The sequence below is a fragment of the Lactuca sativa genome, chromosome 4, assembly GCF_002870075.4.
Source record: "Lactuca sativa cultivar Salinas chromosome 4, Lsat_Salinas_v11, whole genome shotgun sequence".
NCBI lineage: Eukaryota > Viridiplantae > Streptophyta > Magnoliopsida > Asterales > Asteraceae > Lactuca > Lactuca sativa.
The window spans coordinates 219,643,808-219,670,433 of NC_056626.2; the positions used below are offsets into that span (position 1 = coordinate 219,643,808).

At 34.4% G+C, this 26,626-nt stretch overlaps 2 protein-coding genes across 2 annotated transcripts; one reads left to right on the forward strand and one right to left on the reverse strand.

Annotated features, from left to right (window-relative positions):
* Nucleotides 1–3,369: 3,369 nt before the first annotated feature.
* On the reverse strand, nucleotides 3,370–4,506 carry LOC111886344 (uncharacterized). The gene has a single exon (XM_023882577.1). The coding sequence runs from the start codon at nucleotides 4,504–4,506 to the stop codon at nucleotides 3,370–3,372; it is 1,137 nt and encodes a 378-aa protein (XP_023738345.1).
* Nucleotides 4,507–19,593: 15,087 nt separating this feature from the next.
* On the forward strand, nucleotides 19,594–20,190 carry LOC111886345 (uncharacterized). The gene has a single exon (XM_023882578.2). The coding sequence runs from the start codon at nucleotides 19,594–19,596 to the stop codon at nucleotides 20,188–20,190; it is 597 nt and encodes a 198-aa protein (XP_023738346.2).
* The last annotated feature ends 6,436 nt before the right edge of the window (nucleotides 20,191–26,626 follow it).

Below are 26,626 nucleotides of genomic sequence, written 5' to 3' on the forward strand. Positions count from 1 at the left end.
CTGATCCTTCTCATTGTACATAATTATATGTAGATACAAGGGTTTGTCTATTTACACTTTAGCACCTCATAGAATCTAAACAATACTATTCCTCTTGTATTCTAATATACCCCCTTAGTCTAAGGAGGAGGGTCTCGGATGCTTAGACTGATGCGGAAATCAGTGAATAGAAATCTTGGCAAGCCCTTGGTGAATATATCTGCTAACTGGTATCGAGAAGGTACATGTATAACACGAATCTGGCCTCTTTGAACTTTTTCACGCACAAAATGGATGTCAATCTCGATATGCTTCGTACGTTGGTGTTGAATAGGATTCCCTGTCATGTAAATGGCACTCACATTGTCACAGTAAACAATGGAAGTGCGAGTGGGAGGTCGGCCCAACTCCAAGAGGAGATTGCGAATCCAATAGACTTCAGCTACAACGTGTGCAACCCCGCGGTATTCCGTCTCCGCACTTGAACGAGATATCGTAGATTGTCTTTTCGAGGACCAAGAAATAAGATTATCTCCAAGATATACACAGTATCCGGATGTTGAACGTCTAGTGTCAGGGCAACCGGCCCAATCTGCATCAGTATAGGAGATAAGAGAATTTTGTGGGCTGCATCGTATATAAAGACCCATCGATAACGTACCCTTAATGTAACGAAGAATCCGTTTTAGTGCGTTGAAGTGAGAGGTACGCGGGGCATGCATATGCATGCACACCTGTTGCACGGCATAGGAAATATCTGGACGCGTGAAGGTTAAGTATTGAAGTGCCCCGACAAGGCTCCGGTAGAAAGTGACATCGGTAAGGAGCTCCTCGCCAGTCGAACTGAGCTTACCAGATGTATCAACAAGAGTATGAACAGGATTACAGTCGGTCATTTTTGCACGCGCTAAAATGTCTAAGGCATATTTATGTTGTGAGAGAAACAGGTCGTGATGATCTCGGCTGACAGAGATGCCAAGAAAATAACTGAGAGGGCCGAGGTCTTTCATTGCAAACTCGGAAGAGAGACAAGACATAAGATGCACCTTTAGTGCCGGAGAGGAAGTGGTAAGAATAATATCATCTACATAAAGAAGTAGATAGGCTGTCTCTTGCCCGTTGCGATAAATAAACAGAGAATGGTCACATGAGTTGTGGTGAAAACCCAAGGTGGTTACATAATCTGTGAATCGTTGGTACCAAGCCCTCGGCGCCTGTTTGAGCCCATATAGAGACTTTTCCAGTCGACACACGTGATGTGGAAAACGGGAATCACAAAAGCCCAACGGTTGATGCATATACACTGTCTCAGATAAATAGCCATGGAGAAATGCATTTTTTACATCAAGTTGATTAATCTCCCACCTGTTAAATAAAGCAATGCTAAGGACCGTACGGATGGTAGCAGGCTTTACTACAAGACTAAACGTTTCATGACAATCCACCCCAATTTGTTGAGACCTGCCATCACAAACTAAACGTGCTTTATAGCGTTCAAGTGAGCCATCCGATTTAGTTTTATGTTTAAATATCCATAAACAACGAATTAGATTCATGTCATGTTGTCGGGATACAAGCTCCCACGTCTTATTGTCAATAAGAGCATTAAACTCATCTGTCATGGCACGGTTCCAAACAGGGTTGGCTAATGCGTCATGTGTGTTGCGGGGTAGCGGTTCAAAGGCGGTGGTGGAAATGGTGTTTAGATTAAAGGGAAGTTTGGTTTTGGTAATGCCTGTCATGCTACGTGTTGTCATTGTGTAGGTTGGTGGTGGTGGGGCGTTGGCTGAAGGAGGTGGTGTAGAGTCGATTGAGGGTGGAGCGGGTTGTGTTGGTTTGGGGCGTCGACTATAAGTTTGAAGTGGGGGGAGGCTATTGTTGTTGGGTTTTACTTACTTGTTGAGGATAAGGGGATGGTAGTGGGTGGAGGAGTGATTGGACCAGAATTTGTAACGGGGAATCAGTCGTAGGACTACGAGGGGAAGGGGAAGGAGTTGGGCTTGAGTTTGTCGAAAGAGGAGTAGGGGTGGTAGTGGGTAGGAGCAACTGATTCCCACAAAGATGGGTGAGGTTCAGAGGAAAGTTGAGAGTGTAGGAAATCATATTTTGGAGGAGCAGAGTGGATAGATTGCAAAGGGAAAACATTTTCTTCGAAGATGACATGACGAGAGAGAAGTACTTTACGGGAAGATAGATCATAGCATTTGTACCTCTATGATTGGAGGGATACCCTAGAAAAACACATGGATTTGACCGGTTTTGAAGTTTGTGGATAGAAGAAGAAGGAAGGAGTGGGTAACAGAGACAACCGAATGTTCGAAGATGAGAATAGGAGGGGTTTTTGTGATAGAGGAGTGAGGTGGGTGTTTGATTTTGTTTGGTCTTGCTTGGAAGTATATTCAAGATGTAAGTAGCCATTTGTAAAGCATGATGCCAAAAGATGGGAGGGACGGAAGCATGAGTGAGAAGAGTACGAAGGATGTTATTAATAGAACGAATTTTACGTTCGGCCTTACCATTTTGAGAGGAAGTGTGTGAACAAGAGAAACGAAATAACATGCCATTTGTGGTACAAAAATCATGAAACATTTTGTTATTGTATTCTGTTCCATTATCATATTAAAAAGTTTTGATAGCGCAATTGAATTGTGTTTTGATGAGATGGTGAAAAGAAGAAAAGATAGAGAAGACAGATGATATATTTGTAATAGGATATGTCCACAAAAAATTTGTATAGTCATCAAGAAACAATATATAATATCTATGACCACCCGAGCTAAGAATTGGGGAGGTCCACAAATCACTATGTATAATATCAAATGGGAGCATTGTAGTAGACAAGGAGTCGTTAAGTGGCAATTTAATATGTTTCCCAAAAACACAAGATTGACATATTTTTGAATCTGAAAATTTAGAAACAGAGATAGACTTATGCTTATTCAAAATATGTAATAAAGAAACGCCAGGATGGCCTAGACGTCGATGCCATAAGTCTTGAGAAAGAGTTGCAAAAGTGGAAGGACTGGTAAGAGCTGTTGGTAGAGAGAGCGGGTAGAGGTCTCTGGTGCTATCACATCAGAGGATAGGAATCTTGGTCTGTAAGTCCTTCACAAGAAAACCAAAAGGGTCAAATTCAATGGCAATATGATTATCTGTTGTAAGGCGACGAACGGATAAAAGATTTTTAATAAGATGCGGAGCAACAAGAGTGTTGTTTATTTTGAAAGGTGGAAGAGGTGGGGAAAGTGTCGTGTGTCCTGTCCCGTTGATAGGTATTTTGAAACCGTTTCCAGCAACAATATGATTTGGAATGCTATTATTGATATAAGAGGAGAGTGTACCTGTCAAATGATTCATGTGATTTGTAGCCCCGGTGTCGGGATACCAGTTTTAATCTAGGTTCAAAGTCATAGTGTGCAAGGCTTGCTCAATGTTGGTGGGCGTATAATAATTTTCTGAAGCAACATACGCATGAGCAGGAGGAGCACCAAGAATACCCGAACTAGGTGTACCAGGGCGTAGAGGACGAGAAGGAGGTGCGGTCGGATAGGGGTATGGTGGAGGAGACCATTGCTGCCAATTTTGATATGGATTAGAATTCCACTGCTGCGAATAAAAATGATGACCATGAAAGTTTCCACTTCGACCCCGACCGCGTCCGCGACCTCGACTACGACTACGACTGCCCCTGCCACATCCACGAGGTGTTGATTTAGAATATCCTCTGCCATGCTGATGGTTCTGCTGAGAATCGGGAGCAGGTTGCTGTGACGGTGAGTATCCAGCAGCGGTGTGAAGAGCAGTAGCAGTTGGATGTTGTCCGGTGGTGGTAGTAGTGGGTCTAGCAGCAGCTAAGAAAGATGTGTTAGGGCTGATCTGATTCGCTTTTCTGGCCTCTTCCATAATAAGTTTGGACCGGGCTATATAGAAATCTGGAAGAGGGTCTTGTTGTTGTAGAAAAGTTGCTACTCCATCAAACTGGTTTGTGAGTCCGGCAATGAGATGGAGAACAAGAGTTTGACCAGGTATAGGGGAATTGACATTGGCTAATTGATCTGCCAATACTTTAATTTCTTGACAGTAAGCACTCACGTTTGGAAAGGATGCTAGTTTTGTATTTGTCAGTTTGGTTTGAAGGAAGAGAGCCCTGGATTTAGCATTGTCCTGAAATATATTGGCTAGGGCTGTCCATGCTTGAGCGGCTGTGGAACCTGGCTTGAGTATGGTGTGAAGTAAGTCAGTAGAAATTGTACCATAAATCCATTGGAGTACTATAGCATCTACTCTTGACCAAGAAGCATCGGGTGTAGAAGTGGTTGTTTTGTCTTTGGCGGCATCTGTTCCAGAGGTTGGCTTTTCCGGACTTGGGGCCTCATTTGGAAGGATGTGATCGATTGCTTGAAATGCCCGACAATGAATTTTGAATAGTTCTGCCCATGATGCGTATTGAGCGTTTTCCATCTCTAGAATGATTGGAATAAAATTCTTGATGTTGGTGACTACTCCAGCAGGGTGTAACTTCTCCATGGAAGAGAAAAGAAGGATAGAGAGATGAATAGAGACAAAGAAGGATTGCCGACTAGAGGAAGAAGGTTCTTGCGGCGTTTAGGGTTTGGAGGGAGGTGGTGAGCTGAAAATCAGAACCGCTCTGATACCATAATAGATTACACTCCAAGAATGCTGATCCTTCTCATTGCACATAATTATATATAAATACAAGGGTTTGTCTATTTACACTTTAGCACCTCATAGAATCTAAACAATAATATTCCTCTTCTATTCTAATATAGTAATAAAAAATATAGTGATTAATCATAAATTTACATACACTTCTTTGTGCAAAAACTTCTTTGTATAAGTTTTTCTAGGTGAAGCTTAAAGTGAATGGTGTATTCCAGGATATGTGCCGACAATAGAGTATATATAAAACATATTTTGCTTTTCATTGTATTAGAAATCTTCCACAACATGAATATGTTTTTTTTTCCATACTTAGTTATGGGCAAAAAAAAAAAGTAAAAGTACATATATAATATTCGTAATTGAACGTATAATTTTTAATATTCGTAATTGAACATATAATACCAATGGCTAAGTAAATGAGTGTAACAATTAAACAAATCATACATGTTAAAATGTTTGTGTAAAATGACCAGAATACCTTTCATGTGTAGTGTGAGATATAATCCAAGTACCTTATGATGGCACCTCATACTGAGTAACTTCCACTTTGATCCAATTTCGTACAAACTAAACCATGTTAAAGAGAAAATGTTGATTTGTATAACTTTTACATCTAAGCCGTTAAGTTAAATCATTTCGATCCTACTAAATTACTTCGACATCACACATTCATCTTAACTATGATAATTCCTGATTTCTATAACACGGCCACCATCAGCTCACTCACTTTTACAAACTTTGCTTGATCATCATTTTCATGTAAAGATGTGACTACAAAACTTAGCAAGCAATAAAAAAACACAAATTTAAGCAAATCTACAAAAATGTTGAACCTAACATAGGTCAAAACTTACACAAATCTACTTTCATATGAACCATCTTTTTGATAGAATTCCTCTTGCCAATCTCTACTGTTTACATTAGACATCTAAGTTGTTGAATAATATAAACAAAAAAACCAAACAAATAATCAGAAAACAAAAAAATATCATAAAATATTCCAACACAAACAATCAACAAGCTTCCTAATGAGATAACTACAAATCATTGAAGATCAATAACTCTTTCAAGATAAGAGAACCTACCTTGCTCAATGTGCTTTCCAAGATATACAACTTAATTCTCTTCTAAACAACTCCAGGATTTAGATAACAATTAATGGAGAAAAAAAGAGAGAACCTGTTGTTAAATTGATATATAAGCAATAATTGGAAGAAAATTTGGTAACTTTTGAATGTATTAGGTCCTAATAAGAAAAAAATTTGGAAGTGCAATTCTAGAATCGGGTTTTTGTTTAAAAATACAATGAAACGAAATCGTTAGAAATTAGTTGATTCAATTCCCCTGTAAGGTTAATTTAGTTCTTGCCTAAAAAAACACACCATCATGTTACTTCACAAAATTTAAACTTCGTAAAACACTTATTTAAAATAACTTATAATATAAAATACATATTAACATAATTCCCTTTTTGGATTCGTCCTCAATATTATAAAGCCATATAGGAGTTTGCTTTAGGTCATTTTTACCGTTTTCATTCACCTATTAGAAGGTGTACTGAAGATCAAATTGAGGTTTTGGAGAGAGGTGGAGGTGGTAGTGTAGCAGTGGTGACATAAACATATTGACACAAAGCCAACAAAGATCATATCCTAATTACATCCATAAATTTCTAAAAAATGAGTCAAATTTTAAATAAATCATTATCACAGTAAAACAATTGCAATAAATTGAAAAATGAAACCAAGATATTGTAGAGAATAGAGAAGTAGAGATCTCCATTTATCTTAATCATTTTGATTTGTTGTGTTGTCCAAATATAACCTCAACCTCCACTATATCCGTTTTGTCCTTCGTAAACCATCATCATCAGACATATAAACAAACTTGAAGTCTTACCTACAAAAACACATATGTACAACTATTCAACCTGAACAAAAAATGAAAATTTAAAAGAGATTACATGTAAAGGAAACCAAAGGATTTTTTTAAATGCAACATTGCTTCTTCATTTGGATTCAACCCCAAATCTTTTACCTTTCTTTTGTCAACTAATTGCTTATTCAAAAAGAAGAAGATAATGAGATAAAAGGAGAAAGCATCGTATCAAGGTTTATCAGTTTTAGTTCTAAAGAGATAACATGTAACAACAACTAGTTTAATGGACCAACCATCAACACCTATTAGTTCAATGGGAAATCGATGCATGTGTAGCCTTTCTGTTTAGTTTCCATTAGATGTAGCAGAGCCACCAAGGTTCTTCATTATCTATCATCATCTACGGTAAATAAGTAAAATGAAGAGAAAGTTAATGGACCATTCTTTAATACCTTCATCATCGAAAATGTTCATCAACATGACCTTCCTTGCTGGCTAAACCAACACCACTACTCACAGGCATCACCAACATTAAGGACACCCTAATTTCAAAAGGTAAAGATAAAGATCAATGAAGGCTTTCAGAAAAGAATAAACATGATGGAGGATTATCCAAAGTTGTGTTCATTGAAGTGTTATCTCTAAAAAATGATTAATCATCAAATAAAAATAGAAATATAGCATAATTAAAGGAACCTTGAAAAAAAAGGTGTCGAAGAAGGGAAAAGAGCAGCATATCCAAACAAACACAAGAATATGAATATCCATGACACAAGTAGTATACAAGAAGAATAAGAACACCAATCGATTTTAAATATGGATATGATTAGAATCCCTGATTTCTTGCTTAATCTTGATGTAATCAAATATAGTAGCTGATATTTAGGGATATTATGAGATCAACAATTATTTATTGACTGGGATATTTGAGTAGGAAAAAGAATTACAGGAGTTGTAGAAACTTGCCACGTGTCATATAGAAGCTGTAGAAAGTTGCCAAGCATCCAAAAAACTATTCTTTTATTAGGATTAAGTTGTGAGACCCATGTATTACATGAGTTAATTTAAAAAAAAAATTAATATAAAGAGCAAAATATTTGAGAACTTTGAATTAATAAGAAAATAAGAAAAATAATGAATTATTATAATGGAAATATTTTTTATCTTTTAAATTTAAACAAATAATAATTTAAATAAAATGATCTTTAATTTTGGGAATTTTGAAATTAAAAGATAAGTTTATTAATGAAATTAATTTCCATTTATTACTACATTTATTGCAATTGTTACATTAAAATATTATGTGAAATTTAATAAAATAGAAAAACTCATAAAATAACATGTGGAAAAAAAAAATTAAAATAACCACAATATGACATTTAGCAAATTGAATGAGAGTGTGACGAGTGACAAAAAAACCTTTATTTATTAGAGATGATTATTGCAATTATTACATTAAAATATTATATGGAATTTAATAAAATAGAAAAACTCATAAAATGACATATGGAAAAAAAAAATTAAAATAACAACAAATTAACATTTGACAAAATGAATAAGAGTATGATAAGTAATAAAAAAAAACATTCATTTATTAGAGATAACTTTTGGTGATAGAATGGCTCCAAGGGGATGCTAATATGGATTTGGGTGGTGTTAGTCTCCTGGTTTTGAGCCTAGAATTACCAAAAAACCTAAATTTGGGTCAAGTCTCTCTCTCTCTCATAGTTGGAGAGATGCATATGATATGAAAGACTATATAAGGGTACTCACCACCTTGCTATGAGGTAAGGTGTTTTTTTCGGCCATTCATGATGGTTAAGAAACCATCAAAATAGTGTTTTTTTTTTTAAATTTTATTTACTTATTTATTTATTTTTTTTACTTTTAAGTATAGAAAAGTTGTTTTCATGTGCAATCATTTAAGGGCCAAAAACTTACTTGGGAAGTTCCTAAATCCTTGCACCAACAACAATTTCTAGAAGTGGTGGGTCAATAGGGTATTTTTCTGCGGGAAATTTCCAGAAAAGTCCTAAAATTTTACCCTAATTTACTATAAAGTTTCAAATTAGAATTTGCTTACGAAAAAACATGAATTACCGATAAAAATGGCGATTTGACCCCCCTTTTTTTCGGTTTACCAGTTTTATTACTTACCTATTTCACTAAACTCCCATTATTTTAACCTAATTTGCGAATAAGTACCAAAATAAAATTTAGTGATGATTTGACCATTTTCTTCACGTAACATGTATTTTATCGATTTCATTGCTGAATTAGACACCTAATCGTTAAATTAGTTGATAAGATGGATACGATGAGTTATATAATGATATATTTACTGTAAAATTTGATATCCATCTCTTCGGTTCATTTATGACTATATATCTAGGTCAGCAATGAAACCAATCAAATGTGTGTTTCTAGGGAAAAAAATGACAAAAAATGAGTTGATGTCTAATGAGATGGATATATTAGGTTACATAAAATTAGATAGACAATTTGATATTTCTTATAAATCTAAAAACTAATGCAGTTGTTGCTAGTTTATGTAATTATTGTAGTCTTCATTGGATACATTTTATGTTCCAAAAAAAATATACAATACATAAGGATATCAAGTTTTATGCTAAACATAACATTATATAATTCAACATAACCATCTCATCATCTCATTTAATGACTAGGCGTCCGAATCAGCAATGAAACCGGTAAAAATGTATGTTACATAGCGAAAAGGGCCAAATCATCACTAAATTTTAGTTTGGGACTTATTCGTAAATTAGGGTAAAATAATGGGACTTTAATGAAATATATAAGTAATGAAACCGGGAAAAATGGGTCAAGTCACCATTTTTACCGGTAATTCATGCTTTTTCGTAAACAAAATTTAGTTTGAGACTTTTTCGTAAATTTTGGTAAAATTTTAGAACTTTTCTAGAGATTTCCCTTTTTCTGCTACATTAAATGATTTAATTGAATTCAAGTTTAAAATGGGTTTTTCGAACCGGATACCGGCAAAAATAGGTTCTTTCAATTTTTTTGAAACCTAACCTATTTGTTACCCATGATTCAGTATTTCCCCATTCCGGATGGGTTCTCACAACTTTATGGTTTTATAATGCAACAATACAATGCATAAATAAATAAAAACTATCGGTACCAACAATTGTCTTTTGTATTGATGAACTAGGTATAAAACCTGTGTATTATACGAGTTTATTTAAGAAATATAAAAACATATTAATTGCAATTTAATATAATATTTATTATATTTGATACTTTGGATTTTGCATATATATATATATATATATATATATATATATATATATATATATATATATATATATATATATATATATACACAAGTATTTTCAAAAAATACAATAATACACAACTTTACAATCAAATTCACTTGTCTTATTGCATGAGAAGCTTCAACCTAATGTTTTTATTTATGATTCTCCGATTGGTGCAAAAGAAATGAATATGTGGCTTATGAAATTTGATTTTCTTTTTTTTTTTCAACAAAAAAAATGAAAGATTTTTTTTTGAACCGGCAAATACAAATATTCTAATATACTCCTAAACTAACACCAAATCCACATATGTTCACGACGGGACTTGAACCCTCGACTTCAAAGAGGGAGAGCACCACCTAATACCGCTGGACTAGAAGCTCTTTGGTAAAAAAAATGAAAGATTATGGTTAACCAAATAAAGGAGATATAAATGGAAATTGAAGACCTAAACTAAGTAAGGATAATTCGTATTAATTAGAATTCATCATATGTAAAATATTTAATACATTACCATGTTTAAATAGATGTATTATGTGGATTTTTAATTTTAAATTTAAAAAAATCTAGAATTTGTCATGTGGATTTTATTAATCTAAAAAAACCCACAAAATTACAGATGTCAAAAGTAAAGAGACAATGATATGTGGCAAATTGATTTTGATTTATTAGATTTGATAAATATACAAAATATTATACAAAACATAAATAAAAACTAATAGAAAAAAATATATAAAATGAAATCTAATATGTATCATAATTGAGATTTATTGACCTTCTAGAAAAATATAATTTTAAAAATAACTTCATAAAGAAAATTCCTATTGATCTATTAGACAAATACAAAAATAAATTATAAGTATATTCTTCTACTAAATGAATTTTCCTAAAGTATAAGCAAAAGCTCGGAAACCCAAAATCATACACACAAAATATCACACAAGAACAAGAAAAAATCAGAAAGTTGTAAATTTAAGGAACATAAAAAACTATTAATGAGCATAAAAAAACTACTGCCAATAAGCGTGATAAATGAATAATTATCATTATAAGCATTTGTTAATCAACTGTTTTGAGTTTCGTTAAAGTTTATTATAAAACATCCGGTTGTGATGACCATTTGGAGGTTGGATCACATCCTTCGTGAAGGTGCCGGAGAGAGGTGAAACCGATAGTAACTTAATATCCAACAAGAATAATATATCTCTTTACTATCTTATAAAAGAAATCTCACTATTTCTACAAATAAATTTAATATAATAATAATATTTTTTTAAAACGTCCAAACCGTTAAGCTAACACTACAAATAACCACTAATAAAATAATATTAAATTTTTAAACATTATGTTTAAATCCTAAAATATAATTAAATCCTACAAAACATGAAGCAGTAAGTACAATATTTTAATGCTTTATCTCGGAGGCTTCTGACGCATTTCCTTTAATGTTAATGGAGTTGATATTAATTCCGATATTTCTGGCAAATATCTCGCCGTTCTGAGCTACCTTCACCTACATCTCTCTTGATCTTCAAGTCGATTTCAAGAATTGCAACCCTCATTCTCTTCATCATCTCTCTTCGGTCACACTATGCAACACTCAGGATTTGAAGAATTGGAAGCACCGAGTCTTAGCTATGTTTTGTTGAAGAAATGATTTGTTGAACAACATATATTTCAAGTACACAGAATGGATTCGACTGTTAATGTTGTAGACATCCACCGACTTTTTAATTGATTTCTTTATCCTATATTCAAATATCTCCATCCGTGTGTAAGTAAAATTGTGAGCTTCAACATCAGTGCGATAATGGCTTCCTTTCTTAGAATTTCAGGTAATCGGTCTAAATGCATTTTCATTATCACTTAAGTCCTTGAACTTGAATTTTATTTTAATTTCATATCTGAAAAGTTGAGTCCATGTGTTATACTTTACTCCAACAGATAAATTGTTATAGAAAATCAATCTCTCTCTCTCTCTCTCTCTCTCTCTCTCTCTCTCTCTCTCCATATATATATATATATATATATATATATATATATATATATATATATGTTTGTTATGTTTGAAGGTCTCATGAAGTTCAATTGACTAGGGTTAATAACAACTTCAAAGTAACCTCAAAGGGAGGATACGATGGTGAATTTTTGGAGTTTTATGCCTTTAAATGGACTATCTAATTTTATCTTATATTAACTTTGTGTTGTTTTTTTTGTTGAATAGGTATATTGGAATCCAAAAATTTTCTTTTATTCAAACCTATTCATTGAATGGGTTTGCTATTCAAAGGGAAATGCCACCTAAGGAAAGAGAAACGACATCCTCGCCATGCTCCAACACCACTAACACCATGTAACGATTTTTTTTCCTTCAATCGTGGTTCTAATTTTTATTTTGTATTTTTTTAGGAATTGAAACTGGATGCATGGACTTTACTATTGTTTTTTTTTTTTTTTTTTTTTTTTTTTATGGGTAATGGAGGTTGTGGATTTTGATTTTTTGGATTTATTGTAGTTTTGACTATCAAATTGAAGCTGTGGGGATAAGTATTAAGCCTCCCATTCTTTCTTTCAATCAATCAATGATTCTGAAAAATAATCAATAACTCTTCCAAATGATTTTTAACGGTGAGGAAATTTTCTTGAAACTATTAATTTCCTCATTCTCTTTATCCCTACTTTTTTATTATTTTTATTTTGGTTATTTCCCCAAAATAAGAGTTATTATTCAAGGTAATTATCCTTTGAATTATTGTTTTACATAACATTCTAATTTGAGGATGATGGATTTTACCAAGTTATATTAAGAAGCATGTCAATATCTTTTTAGACAATATCAACATCAGAATTTGGCTAATACTCTCGACAATGGTCATGGTATGATCCTATTTCTTTTTCTATGTTATATGCTAATGCTTGATTTTTTTCACACAAGCTATATGTTATTGATTGATTTTTTTTTTTTTCAGATCCACTGTGCTTTCACTTTCTCTTTGTGTATTTGTTTTTGTATTTTGCAAAATAACTATTCAATGAAATGTCTAAATGAAACCTAAGTAAACGATATATGTTTTTAATATGTATGTTTGCTTTCGTTTATGTTTGTTTTCTATTTCAAATCTTTTTATACACTTCATGAATCTCGAAAGAATTACTGTTTCCATCTAAATGATTTTTACATATTGCAACTAAAGAATGGCTTTAGTTGTTAATTTTATTTTGCTTATCATATATATTTATTTTATTGATATAACCAATTATATTATTTGCAAACTTCCATTTAAGGATGATCATAGGTTCCTTATTGACATCTATTTGAAAAGGAGCATGGCAAGAGAGCATACGGTGAAGCACTGATATTGATAGTACCTGGAACTACAATTATTTACAAAGCCTACTGTTGTATGGTTGCTCGAAAAGATGATGCCCTGTTTCTCACTTACTCAAATGCATTAGTCAATGGTCCGCATTGTTTAATGGGTAAAAAGGTTATCTTATAATTTTCATGCCATCGTTTTTGCAAAATGGTTGCAAAGGTTGCCTTTAATACCAATGAACTTAAGAGTGCTAGGAAAGAAAATCACCACATCGTACTCATAGGCAAATTGTGGTAAAAATGGTAAAAGCTTGTGTGGCACCTACGTGACACTAAATTTTTGTAGGAAAAGATATTACAACACCCTTCAGCCTAATATCACTTTTTTTAACAAACATTATGTGTATAGGTGGAATGTGACTAGAGGTTCCCTTTCTAATTTTCTTTCTTAAACTCTTCAAATAGCAACATATTTTCTTCAATTTTTATAGCAATAACAATGTATATTATAACATTTTCAAGAACTGGCAACATGCTTTTTGGAAATTTAATAGAATTAGCAACGAACTTCTATGTTATAAATGTAATTATATGTTAACACTCTAGGGGCAGAATGGTCCTTTTTATGTTCAGGGGCAGATTGGTTATTTTATGTTTAGGGCCAGAATGGTCCTTTTTATAGGGGCAGAATGGTTATTTTATGTTTAGGGGCAGATCGGTTATTTTATGTTTAGGGGCAGATTGGTCATTTTCTGTAGCATCTTACTTTACTTTTATGTTTCTCCTCAAACCACTCTCAACCCAATATGCATTCTAGCTACATAACTGTTATGGCACACTAACAAAGGACAAATCAAGATTCAATTTTAAAAAAAGTCAAACAAGCATAAATGAACATTTAAATAACAAACATCGATTTTTTTTGAAATTTTGGAGAGTTGAATAGTTTGGTAAACAAATTGAAGTCAACCTTGAATATCCAAAATCCAACTTGTAGAAATTATGAGCAGATATGAAAGTACAAGTTTTGGGGACCAACGTGATTTCCCTAAACAATCTTTCATTAGGTTGTTTATAGAAGACAAACAAGCTTAGCTTGATACAGGTTTGCAATAGGAACGATTTCTTGTGAGCTTTTGTTTATGTTTGTACCAATTGGCAAAAATATAGACTTGTACGACGATCTATGTTAATAATAAACAACCAATAATATATTATCTAAAAATGCTAAGAAAATTTGTTACAAGCTTGATAATAATGTGAGGAAATTTCCTGATATAGGAATTTGTCGAATAACGATGTTATTTTTATAACCTGAACTAGAACCCGGTTCTTGAAAACAGCACCGACTGATAACCGGGTGTTCAAAACATTATAATTATATGGCTTCTGGTAACAACAAATTTTATTAATGTGACGTGTAATACTATCAATGGACAAATACACGAATTTGAAATGTATCAAACTTAGTCGTTTATGAACGAAGACGACGGAAAAGAAGTAATATTTTACCAAATGAAAAATAAATGAATACTCTAGACTTATTAAATTACGTATTTGGGTAGAAGTATTAAAGAGCAGAAGCATGTATAATCTATATATTTATACATATATAAAATAACCTACATAATATATATATATATATATATATATATATATATATATATATATATATATATATATATATATATATATAAATAAGAACATTACCACAAACAACAAAGTTATTCAAGCATGAGTATATATATTCAATTTAAGCAATTCACCAAATATCCTACTTCTTAGCTTACGTATTATTCCTAACATATTTGAGCATGAACATGCGTAATATCTACTAAAGATATTGTCTAACATTAAAGAACATTAAATAAATTAACCGAAACAAAATCTAGTTTCATTTCCTCTCAAATCTCGTCACCCACTCCCCCCCCCCCCCAAATCTAAATGGAAACAAGGTAACTAACTTCTGACTTGATGGGAATACTCAGCCACTTGCATGAGCTAAATCAAATCAATATGATTACCATTATCTTGTGAGATTTGCATGTATCTCACTCTTCCCTCTAGCCATAAATACATCGGCACCCTTCCCTCTATTTCACTTTCATTCTTCTGCAAAACAATCACTTATCTTTACTCTGAATATCATAACAGAAATCAACTTTCTTACAACCCCTTTTCCCTTCTTCATGAAACCCATCAGAAACAGAAGAAGAAATGGAGCTACTCCCTCCTCCTTTATAGCTTCCTGTCACAGCCATTTCACACCTGTTTTCAAGCTGTTTTTATCCCAAAATACCCCTTAACATACCACCTGTTACTGCTACCATTGAAGTCACAAAAACAGCCCCAAAAACTCTTCTTTTATTATGTTTTTGCTGAATTATCGAGACCTGAAGCAGTGATATAAAGAGCTGTTTTTCGAGTGACTTTTAACATCCAAGAACCCACTGTTTTGCTGTAAAAAAAAAAAAAAAAACTTACTGATTTGGCTATCAAAAACTCGTTGTTTTGCTGCCATTTTTCAAGATCATAACAACCCATCTGAAAGCCATTTTCGAGTGACATAGATCCCATGACAACCTCTTCCATGATGCCTAGAAAGATGGTGTTCAACTCATGATATAACAATCGTTTGTGATAGCATTAGAATAAAGGTATACATAAAACTTTTACTTATGTTTTACATCTTAAAAATAACCCAAAATTTGTTATGAATAACTAGTTGTATTTTCTAACTTAATCTATCATCATCTATGTTAAGTCCTCCAAAGAATACTTCCGTCACAAACCTTCGAGAAACCGGGAACATCTCGACATCTTTGAACCCGATAACGATACACAACTAAAGTGAGTTTTCTACGGCCCCTCTTTTATATGTTACAAGTTTTGGGGGAGAATACACACTAAAAAAGTTATAGTTGAAATATTTAAAGGCTTTGCTAACTAAAAATGCATGTTATGTCACTAAACATATCTAAGCTCAAATTTCAGCTTTTCACAGTAAAGTTATGGTCTGTTCACGGACTGTTTTGCCCTCCGTAAACTCAGTAGATTTCAAAACTGTACAATATGGAAATAGTTCAGGTTTATGCCTTTCCAAGGACTACTTGCACGCATTCATACGATTTTTCTACAATTTACAATGTTTTTTACAAAACTGTCTATCATTTCAGAACATTTTCGGACCTATCTGTAAAAATGAACATTTTCACTCAGGTTAGGAACCACTTAAGCTCAGGGTAAAAATTATGGACAAATTAGACTCATTTTCTAAACTTTGAGAGTTTACGGATCCAGATTTCGACTTATGATAATTTTTCTATGATTTTTCTAAAAACATTGACAGAATTGCCCTTTTGATTTATCTTGCTGTTTGGACTTTCAAATACATATACAAAGTGTTGTGGTAAATAAGAAGTACACCAATTACAATATTTTTGGTTCACACATACTTTAATAGTTACAAAAGTGTAAATTATAACAAGTATTTCTAATATGATCATGTTGAAAACCTCATAAGATATGATGATTTGGACTATGTAGATTTTGGTCACTCACAGTCGGGGTGCTGTATAAACTTTGTTATTCACTTATAGTCAGAGTACTGTATAAACATATATATGGTCACTTACAGTCGACGTACTGTTTAAACTCGTATAGGGACACATATGACCGTTGTTCTATTAAAACTTTGGTAGTTTTACATTTCTAAGCATTACAACCAAAAGTCTTTAAATCCAAACAATCGGGAATTATAACAAAGTCCCGGAAATAAATATACTAAGACACACTGGGATGAGGTTGTATGTAGTATGAATATTGTTTGTATATTTTTAAAACGATTGTTAGTGTCTATGTATACAAACACTAAATATTTTGCTTCTCATAAATATGTTAAAATTTACTTTTATGGTAAGTAAGTAACATGGGTACTCGTACTAGATTTCAAGTATCAGTTCTCACACGAAGCATATCGGTAACATTGTTGACCATGTTTTGCACAATTTACTTCGTTAAAAATCCCATGTTTTAAAAATATTTCATGTTATAAAACTTACGGAGTCAAAACCTGTGGAACTCACCAACAATTTTTGTTGACGTATTTTAAAAATGTGTATTCTCAGGTAACTAAGGAGCCGGAGGTAGGACATCGATTCTAAGGAAATTATAGTTTCTTTCTTTTGGGAAAAATCTTGAACTGTTTTTATTTACTGTTGTGTGTTTAAACTATGAATATGTAATTTTAATTCCAACACTTTAAGGTTTGTAATATATTGATTTAAATATATTAAGTGTTCGATATATGTGGTTGACTGTGATCCAGTTGTATAACGTCGCAACACCGACGATTTCCGCCGTGGGTCGGGGTGTGACAGATTGGTATCAGAGCTAACGACTATGGAGAACTTAGTATTTTATTTTTAAGAAAAATACAACTATAGTCTAGGGATTACTCTAGTAGGTTTAAGAAATATCCTTATCCTACAATACTTAAAAGTTAAGAATCTAATAATCTTAAACACAAGAATTTAGATCAAATAATCAATTAGGTTTCTTAAAATATAGGTCATACCATGACTAAACCTAGATGCGCACCTAAGTTTTATTTTGGTTGGGCCTCATGGATTATCCAACCTAAGCGAAGTAGTTGATAAGCTAAAAACTTGGCGTTTTACAAGTAAAAGTATGATCACAAGTCAATAAAAGTCGATAGGACTTTCTTTTATTTATATGTGTAAATTTTGTGAAACATATTTGAAATACTAAATAGTTCTTCGTTTAGATGGATGATTTATGGAGATCAATCAGGCCACCAGCAGACGAGCCCATGCTTCCTATGCTACTAGGAGATCCCTATTTCCCCGACTATGCATCTGTGTACCAACCCATTTCTCCAGCTGAACATGCACCGATGCAACCTGATGAGTTCGAGCTTGAAGAAGATCCAAATGAGGATCCGGAAGAGGAGATGGAGGAGGAACCTAAGGATGATCCAGAAGAAGATATGGATGAAGATGAGGTAATAATAATAACTGATTCAGAGTCACCCGCTTCAATTCCACCTTCTCCCAGCCGTTCTTTCCTTGGATTTTCGCTCCGCCATTCCAGAAAAACCGCTAGGATTTCGGTCCCAAAACCCGTTACAATAAAATATAACTTGAGGTCCCCTCACACCAAAAAGACGATGGAACCACCTGTTTCGGAAAGAAACCATGAGAACCAGAGGACGGCTGGAAAGCGGACGGCAGGAACATTTGAAGAAGGACAAGCATCTGGAGCTGCACCTGCTTCTGACACGGGCATTGACAAATTGTCCTTCCTACTTGAGCAGAACGTCCGATTGCACATACAAACGTGGCACGTCAGTGACGAACTAAGCAACATGCAGGGTCAATCCATAAAAAACGAAGGAAGAAATGGCCTGAATGAATCAACGACAAAAGCAATATCAGATCTTGCAAGACAATCTCTGTCAAGAGATGGACTACTGCCATAATAGCTGGACTTATTTCAATTCAAGAGTAACCAATGTGGAAACTCAAAACCAAATTGCATTTTCAATGGCACACGGAGTCAAGGAAAGGCATGCTTTGCTAGAAGAAAAACACGAATCACTAGAGGAAAAACATAAAATACTAGAAGAAAAATATGATGACATGTCCCGCTCGGTGGACAAATTTTTTAGTTTTTATAAAACTAATTAGTCGAGTTTCCGAGAAACTTGCAAATTTTGGGTAGCAAACTTTTCGGATATGTGTTTGGATATGTAAGCATATGTAAAATTTATTTGTTTATTAGTTGGTCTTTGTACCACTAATCGTAAGTCTTTACACTTTGAGAATGGTAAAGACTAATGTACTCGGATGTTAATGTTTAATATAATGAAGCATATGCTATTAAGTTTATATATATATATATATATATATATATATATATATATATATATATATATATATATATATATATATATATATATATATTTGAACTATTATATAAATCGTGAATCATGAATAATAACAATATGTGAAAACTAACAAAAACATCCCAAACTTAACCTTTACTACTAAATGAATTAGGAAATCAAAATGCTTCCAAGAAGGAACACTAGAGCAAACCCCGAAGTAACACCAACTACTGAACCAACATTAGGACGAACCCGGAGAGGTCGACCAGCCAGAGGGCCGGTTGTGACTCCAGTAACGGAAACGCCAACTTCTAGTGCTCCAATTCCACCACCTCCCGAGTCAGGACTTCCTCAAACTACAACCGAATTGGAACAACTAGTTTCAGAACACATTACTATTGCAATGGCAACTGCGAGGAGTTTATGATGGAAGACAAGTCGTGGAAGTGAATGGACTGGGAAACGGAGCTGGAAGCACTCTGCACTCACATCCTGAAGAGCCTAGAAGAACTTGTTCCTACAAGGACTTCATGAGTTGCAAGCCAAGAAACTTTTATGGCAACGAAGGTGTTGTTGGTTTAACTCGTTGGTTTGAAAAAGTTGAATATGTTTTTGAAATATGCTACTGCTCTGATGGTAGCAAAGTGCGGTTTGCTGCATGCACCTTGATGGATGGAGCTCTAACATGGTGGACTGACCTTGTAAAAACCTTGGGTATCTCGGTGGCTAACTCAATGTCATGGGAGAGCATGAAAGAACTTTTAATAGAGGAATACTGCCCCCGAGAAGAAGTACAGAGCCTAGAACATGAGCTTTGGAACTTAAAAATGAAAGGTTCTGAAGTCAAGGCTTACACAACAAGGTTTAATGATCTTGCAGTCCTCTGTCCAGGCATGGTGAAACCAGAAAGCAAGAAAGTGGAGCGTTATATATGGGGTCTGGCTCCAAAAATAAAAGGAATGGTACTTTCATCGAAACCTACCACATATCTCAGTGCTAAACGTCTAGCTATGCAATTGATCAAGAACGAAATCGAAAATGGAGTAATGGTAAAGGAAGTTGAAACTCCAAAGGTTAGCAACAACCACCATAAACGAAAGTTCAATGGAGCGAACCAGAACCAATAGAAAAAGCCTCAAAATGAAAAGGTATATGCTATGGTACCAGTCCCAGTTCCAATTCAACAAGTTCCAATCCAACAAAAGGGTTACATTGGGAATATGCCCTTATGTAATCAATGCAACCGACACCACAAGGGAGAATGTTTCCATTATGCCAAATGCAATAAGAAAGGTCATACGGCAAAAGTTTGTCGGGGAATGACAATAGTTACTGTAGGACCAAAAGGGGTAATAGATCGGGTTCTAGTGGAGGAGGAGCTTGTTTTGAATGTGGAGAAAGAGGGCACATCAAGTGAAATTGCCCAAAGCTGAAGAAGGGCGATGGGAGTGCTCGTGGTCGGGCTTTCGTGATAGGGAACAAAGATGCCATACAAGATCCATCGGTGGTTACTGGTACGTTCCTTATCAATAACTTGTATGCTACAATTTTGTTTGACTCCGGTGCCGATAGAAGTTTTATAACTCCATCATTTAAAGAACTATAAAATCACGAGTCTAGTAAATTAGACGTAGCATACGAAGTAGAAGTAGCAAACGGTCAGATAGAAAACACCACCGAAATCTTACGAAATTGCCTCTTAACTTTGAACAACCACACATTCTATGTCAACTTAATGCCAATGAATATTGGGAGTTTCGACATCATTATCAACATGGATTGGTTGTCTCTGCATCATGCTGAAATTCTTTGTTTCAAAAAAGTTGTACGACTAACTCTACCTAACGAAGAGACCATGATAATCTACGGAGACAAGCGGGTCAAAACTTGAAGCTTATTTCTTGCACTAAGGCTCAAAAATATCTACACAAGAAGTATTATGCCTTCTTGGCGCACGTAGTAGACACGAAGAGCAAGACGAAAGAAATCAAAGACATACCTCACGTATGCGACTACCCTGATGTATTTCCTGAAGATCTGCCTGGATTGCCACCAAGTCGTAGTGTCGAGTTCCGAATTGATTTAATTCCAGGAGCAAATCCAATAGCGAGATCTCCTTATAAATTGGCACCTTCGGAAATGCAAGAGCTTTCAAGTCAACTGCAAGAACTACTAGACAAGGGTTTTATTAGACCAAGCTTCTCACCTTGGGGAGCACAGGTCTTATTCGTCAAGAAGAAAGATGGTTCTTTCAAGATGTGTATAGATTATCGAGAATTGAACAAACTGACAGTCAAGAACCGTTATCCACTCTTTAGAATAGATGACCTTTTCAATCAACTCCAGGGATCTAGTTTCTATTCGAAGATAGATCTAAGATCTGGATATCATCAGCTAAAAGTATTAGAAGCAGATGTTCCGAAAACTGCATATAGAACTCGATACGGTCACTATGAGTTTCTAGTTATGCCCTTTGGACTGACCAATGCTCCAGCTGTATTCATGGATCTCATGAATCGTGTATGAAAACCATACTTAGATAATTTCGTTATAGTGTTTATCGATAATAGTCTAATCTATTCACAAACTAAAGAGGAACACGGCCATCATCTGAAATTGATCTTGGAACTGCTAAGAAAGGAACAGTTGTATGCAAAATTCTCTAAATGTGAATTTTGGATTAGAGAGGTACATTTCCTAGGGCATGTAGTGAGCAACAGAGGAATACATGTGGATCCCACAAAAATCGAAGCAGTTAAGAATTGGGATGCACCAAGAATGCCAACCAAAGTGCGACAATTCTTAGGCCTTGCTGGCTACTATAGAAGATTCATAGAGAATTTTTCCAAGATAGCAAACCCACTCACTGCGTTAACACAAAAAGAAATAAAGTTCGAATGAGGAGATAAGCAGGAAGTTGCATTCCAAAAGTTAAAACAGATGTTGTGTAGCGCACCAATCCTATCCTTACCTGAAGGAACCGAAGATTTTGTCGTATACTTTGATGCGTCAATTCAAGGATTGGGGTGCATTTTAATGCAGAGAGAGAAGGTTATTGCATTTGTTTCACGACAACTCAAAGTCCATGAAAACAACTACACAACCCACGACCTAGAATTGGGAGCAGTATCCTTTCCCTTGAAAATTTGGAGACATTACTTATATGGAACGAAATGTATCATTTTTACCGACCATAAGAGTCTCCAACACATATTTGATAAAAAAGAACTAAATATGAGGCAAACAAGATGGATTGAGTTATTGAATGATTACGAATGTGAGATTCGGTATCATCCTGGAAAAGCAAATGTTGTAGCTGATGCTTTAAGTCGTAAAGAGCATAAGAAACCGCGACAAGTAAAAGCGCTAACTATGACCATCCATTCAAACCTTAATACCCGTATTCGTGAAGCTCAACTAGATGCTCTGAAAGAGGAGAATGTTGGAGAAGAAGCTTTACGGGGAATGGATAAACATTTTGCGCTTAAGGACGATAGAAATCGTTATTTCATGAACGGAATCTGGACACCAAAGTTTGGTAACAATAGGAGCTTAGTCATGGACGAACCTCACATATCAAGATATTCCATACATCCTGGCTCCGACAAGATGTATTTAGATTTGAAGAAGTTATATTGGTGGCCTAATATGAAGGCTGAGATTGCCACTTATGTGGGTAAATGCTTGACTTGCTCTAAAGTCAAGGCAGAGCATTAAAAGCCCTCGGGATTACTGCAACAACCGGAGATTCCTGAGTGGAAATGGGAGCAAATTGCAATGGACTTTATCACAAAGTTTCCCAAGACTCCTAGTGGTTATGACACTATTTGGGTAGTGGTTGATAGATTAACTAAGTCTGCCCATTTTCTACCAATCAAGGAAACTGACAAAATGGAAAAGTTGATGAGAACATATCTTAAGGAAATTGTCAAGCTTCATGGAGTGCCAACCTCTATTATCTCGGATAGGGATAGTAGGTTCACATCAAGGTTCTGGCAATCACTTCACAAATCCCTGGGAACCTGCTTGGAGATGAGCACAACTTACCACCCACAGACAGATGGCCAAACTGAACGAACCATTCAGACCCTAGAAGATACGCTACAGTCTTGTGTAATTGACTTTCGAAATTCTTGGGATACTCATCTACCGTTGATTGAGTTTTCCTATAATAATAGTTATCACACTAGCCTGAAAGCAGCACCATTCGAAGCTTTATATGGATGCAAATGTTGATCGCCTATATGTTGGGCAGAGGTCGGGGATACCCAACTAGCCTGAGCACACACAAATAACACGTTGCGTACTGGGCCAGAGATAATCCATGAAACGACCGAGAAGATCATTCAAATCAAGGATTGACTTAAGGCAGCACGTGACCGTCAGAAACGCTATGCTGATATAAGGCGTAAACCTCTAGAATTCCAAGTTGGAGATCGGGTGATGCTAAAAGTCTCGCCCTGGAAGGGTATGATTCGTTTTGGCAAAAGAGGAAAGCTTAACCCAAGATACATTGGACCCTTCGAAATTCTTGATAGAATTGGTCCTGTTGCGTATCGACTAAAGTTACCCCAAGAACTAAGCAAAGTACACGACGTATTCCATGCATCCAACCTCAAAAAGTGTCTGTCCGACGACACTAATGTAATACCTCTTGATGAGACACAACTAAACACAAAACTCCACTTCGTTGAAGAACCTGTGGAAATTATGGATCGAGAAGTGAAGCGTTTAAAACAAAGTTGTATTCCTAGTGTGAAAGTTCGTTGGAACTCTCAGCGAGGACCAAAATTTACTTGGGAACGCGAAGATCAAATGAAAATTAAATACCCCCACTTGTTTGGTGATATCCGGTCTACAACTTGAATTTCGGGGCGAAATTCTTTTAACGGAGGGAGAATGTAACAATTGGCAAAAATATAGACTTTTGTACGACGATCTATGTTAATAATAAACAACGAATAATATATTATCTAAAAATGCTAAGAAAATTTGTTACAAGCTTGATAATAATGTGAGGAAATTTCATGATCTAGGAATTTGTCGAATAACGATGTTATTTTTATAACCTGAACTAGAACCCGGTTCTTGAAAACAACACCGACTGATAACCAGGTGTTCAAAACATTATAATTACATGGCTTTTGGTAACAACAAATTTTATTAACGTGACGTGTGATACTATCAACGGACAAATATACGAATTTGAAATGTATCAAACTTAGTCGTTTATAAACGAAGACGACCGAAAAGGAAGTAATATTTTACCAAATGAAAAATAAATAAATACTCTAGACTTATTAAATTACGTATTTGGGTAGAAGTATTAAAGAGTAGAAGCATGTATAATCTATATATTTATACATATATAAAATAACCTACATAATATATATATATATATATATATATATATATATATATATATATATATATATATATATATATATATATATATATATATATATATATATATATATATATATATATATATATATATATATATATATATATAAGAACATTACCACAAACAAGAACTGAAAGGTACAGGGAATATTATGTCAAAGTTATCCAAGCATGAGTATATATATTCAATTTAAGCAATTCACCAAATATCCTACTTCTTAGCTTTCATACTATTCCTAACATACTTGAGCATGCACATGAATAATATCTACTAAAGATATGGTCTAATAATTACCATTATCTTGTGAGATTTGCATGTATCTTACTCTTCCCTCTAGCCATAAATACATCGGTACCGTTCCCTCTATTTCACTTTCATTCTTCTGCAAACAATCACTCCTCTTTTCTCTGAATATCATAACAGAAATCAACTTTCTTACAACCCCTTCTCCCTTCTTCACGAACCCATCAGAAACAGAAGAAGAAATGGAGCTACTCCCTCCTCATTTATAGCTTCCTGTCACAGCCATTTCACACCTGTTTTCAAGCTGTTTTTATCCCAAAAATACCCCTTAACGTACCTCCTGTTACTGCTACCTTTGAAGTCACAAAAACAGCCCCAAAAACTCTTCTTTTATTATGTTTTTGCTGAATTTTCAAGACCTGAAGCAGTGATATAAAGAGCTGTTTTTCGAGTGCCTTTTAACATCCAAGAACCCATTGTTTTGCTGTCAAAAAAAAAACTTACCGATTTAGCTATCAAAAACTCGCTGTTTTGCTGCCATTTTTCAAGATCGTAACAACCCATTTAAAAGCCATTTTCGAGTGACATAGATCCCATGACAACCTCTTCCATGATTCCTAGAAAGATGGTGTTCAACTCATGATATAACAATCGTTTGTGATAGCATTAGAATAAAGGTATACATAAAACTTTTACTTATGTTTTACATCTTAAAAATAACCCAAAAGTTGTTATGAATAACTAGTTGTAATTTCTAACTTAATCTATCATCATCTATGTTAAGTCCTCCCAAAGAATACTTCCGTCACAAACCTTCGAGAAACCGGGAACGTCTCGACATCTTTGAACCCGATAACGATACGCAACTAAAGTGAGTTTTCTACGGCCCCTCTTTTATATTTTACAAGTTTTGGGGGAGAATACACACTAAAGAAGTTATAGTTGAAAGATTTAAAGGCTTTGCTAACTAAAAATGCAAGTTATGTCACTAAACATATCTAAGCTCAAATTTCAGCTTTTCACAGTAAAGTTATGGTCTGTTCACGGACTGTTTTTCCCTCCTTAAACTCAATGGATTTCAAAACTGTACAGTATGGAAATATTTCAGGTATATACCTTTCCAAGGACTACTTGCACGCATTCATACGATTTTTTTACAATTTATAATGATTTTTACAAAACTATCTATCATTTCAGAACATTTTCGGACCTGTCTGTAAAAATGAACATTTTCACTCAGGTTACGAACCACTTAAGCTCAGGGTAAAAATTATGGACAAATTAGACTCATTTTTTAAACTTTGAGAGTTTACGGATCCAGATTTCGACTTACGATAATTTTTCTATGATTTTTCTAAAAACATGGACAAAATTGCCCTTTTGAATTATCTTGCTGTTTGGACTTCCAAATATATATACAAAATGTTGTGGTAAATAAGAAGTACACCAACTACAATATTTTTTGGTTCACACATACTTTAATAGTTACAAAAGTGTAAATTATAACAAGTATTTCTAATATGATCATGTTGAAAACCTCATAAGATATGATGATTTGGACTATGTCGATTTTGGTCACTCACAGCCGGGGTGCTGTATAAACTTTTTCATTCACTTACAGTCGAAGTACTGTCTAAACATATATATGGTCACTTACAATCAACGTACTGTTTAAACACGTATAGGGACACATATGACCGTTGTCGTGTTAGAACTTTGGTAGTTTTACATTTCTAAGCATTACAACCAAAAGTCTTTAAATCCAAACAATCGGGAATTATAACAAAGTCCCAGAAATAAATATACTAATACACACTAGGATGAGGTTGTATGTAATATGAGTATTGTTTGTAGAATTTTAAAACGATTTTTAGTGTCTATCTATACAAACACTAAATATTTTGCTTCTCATAAAT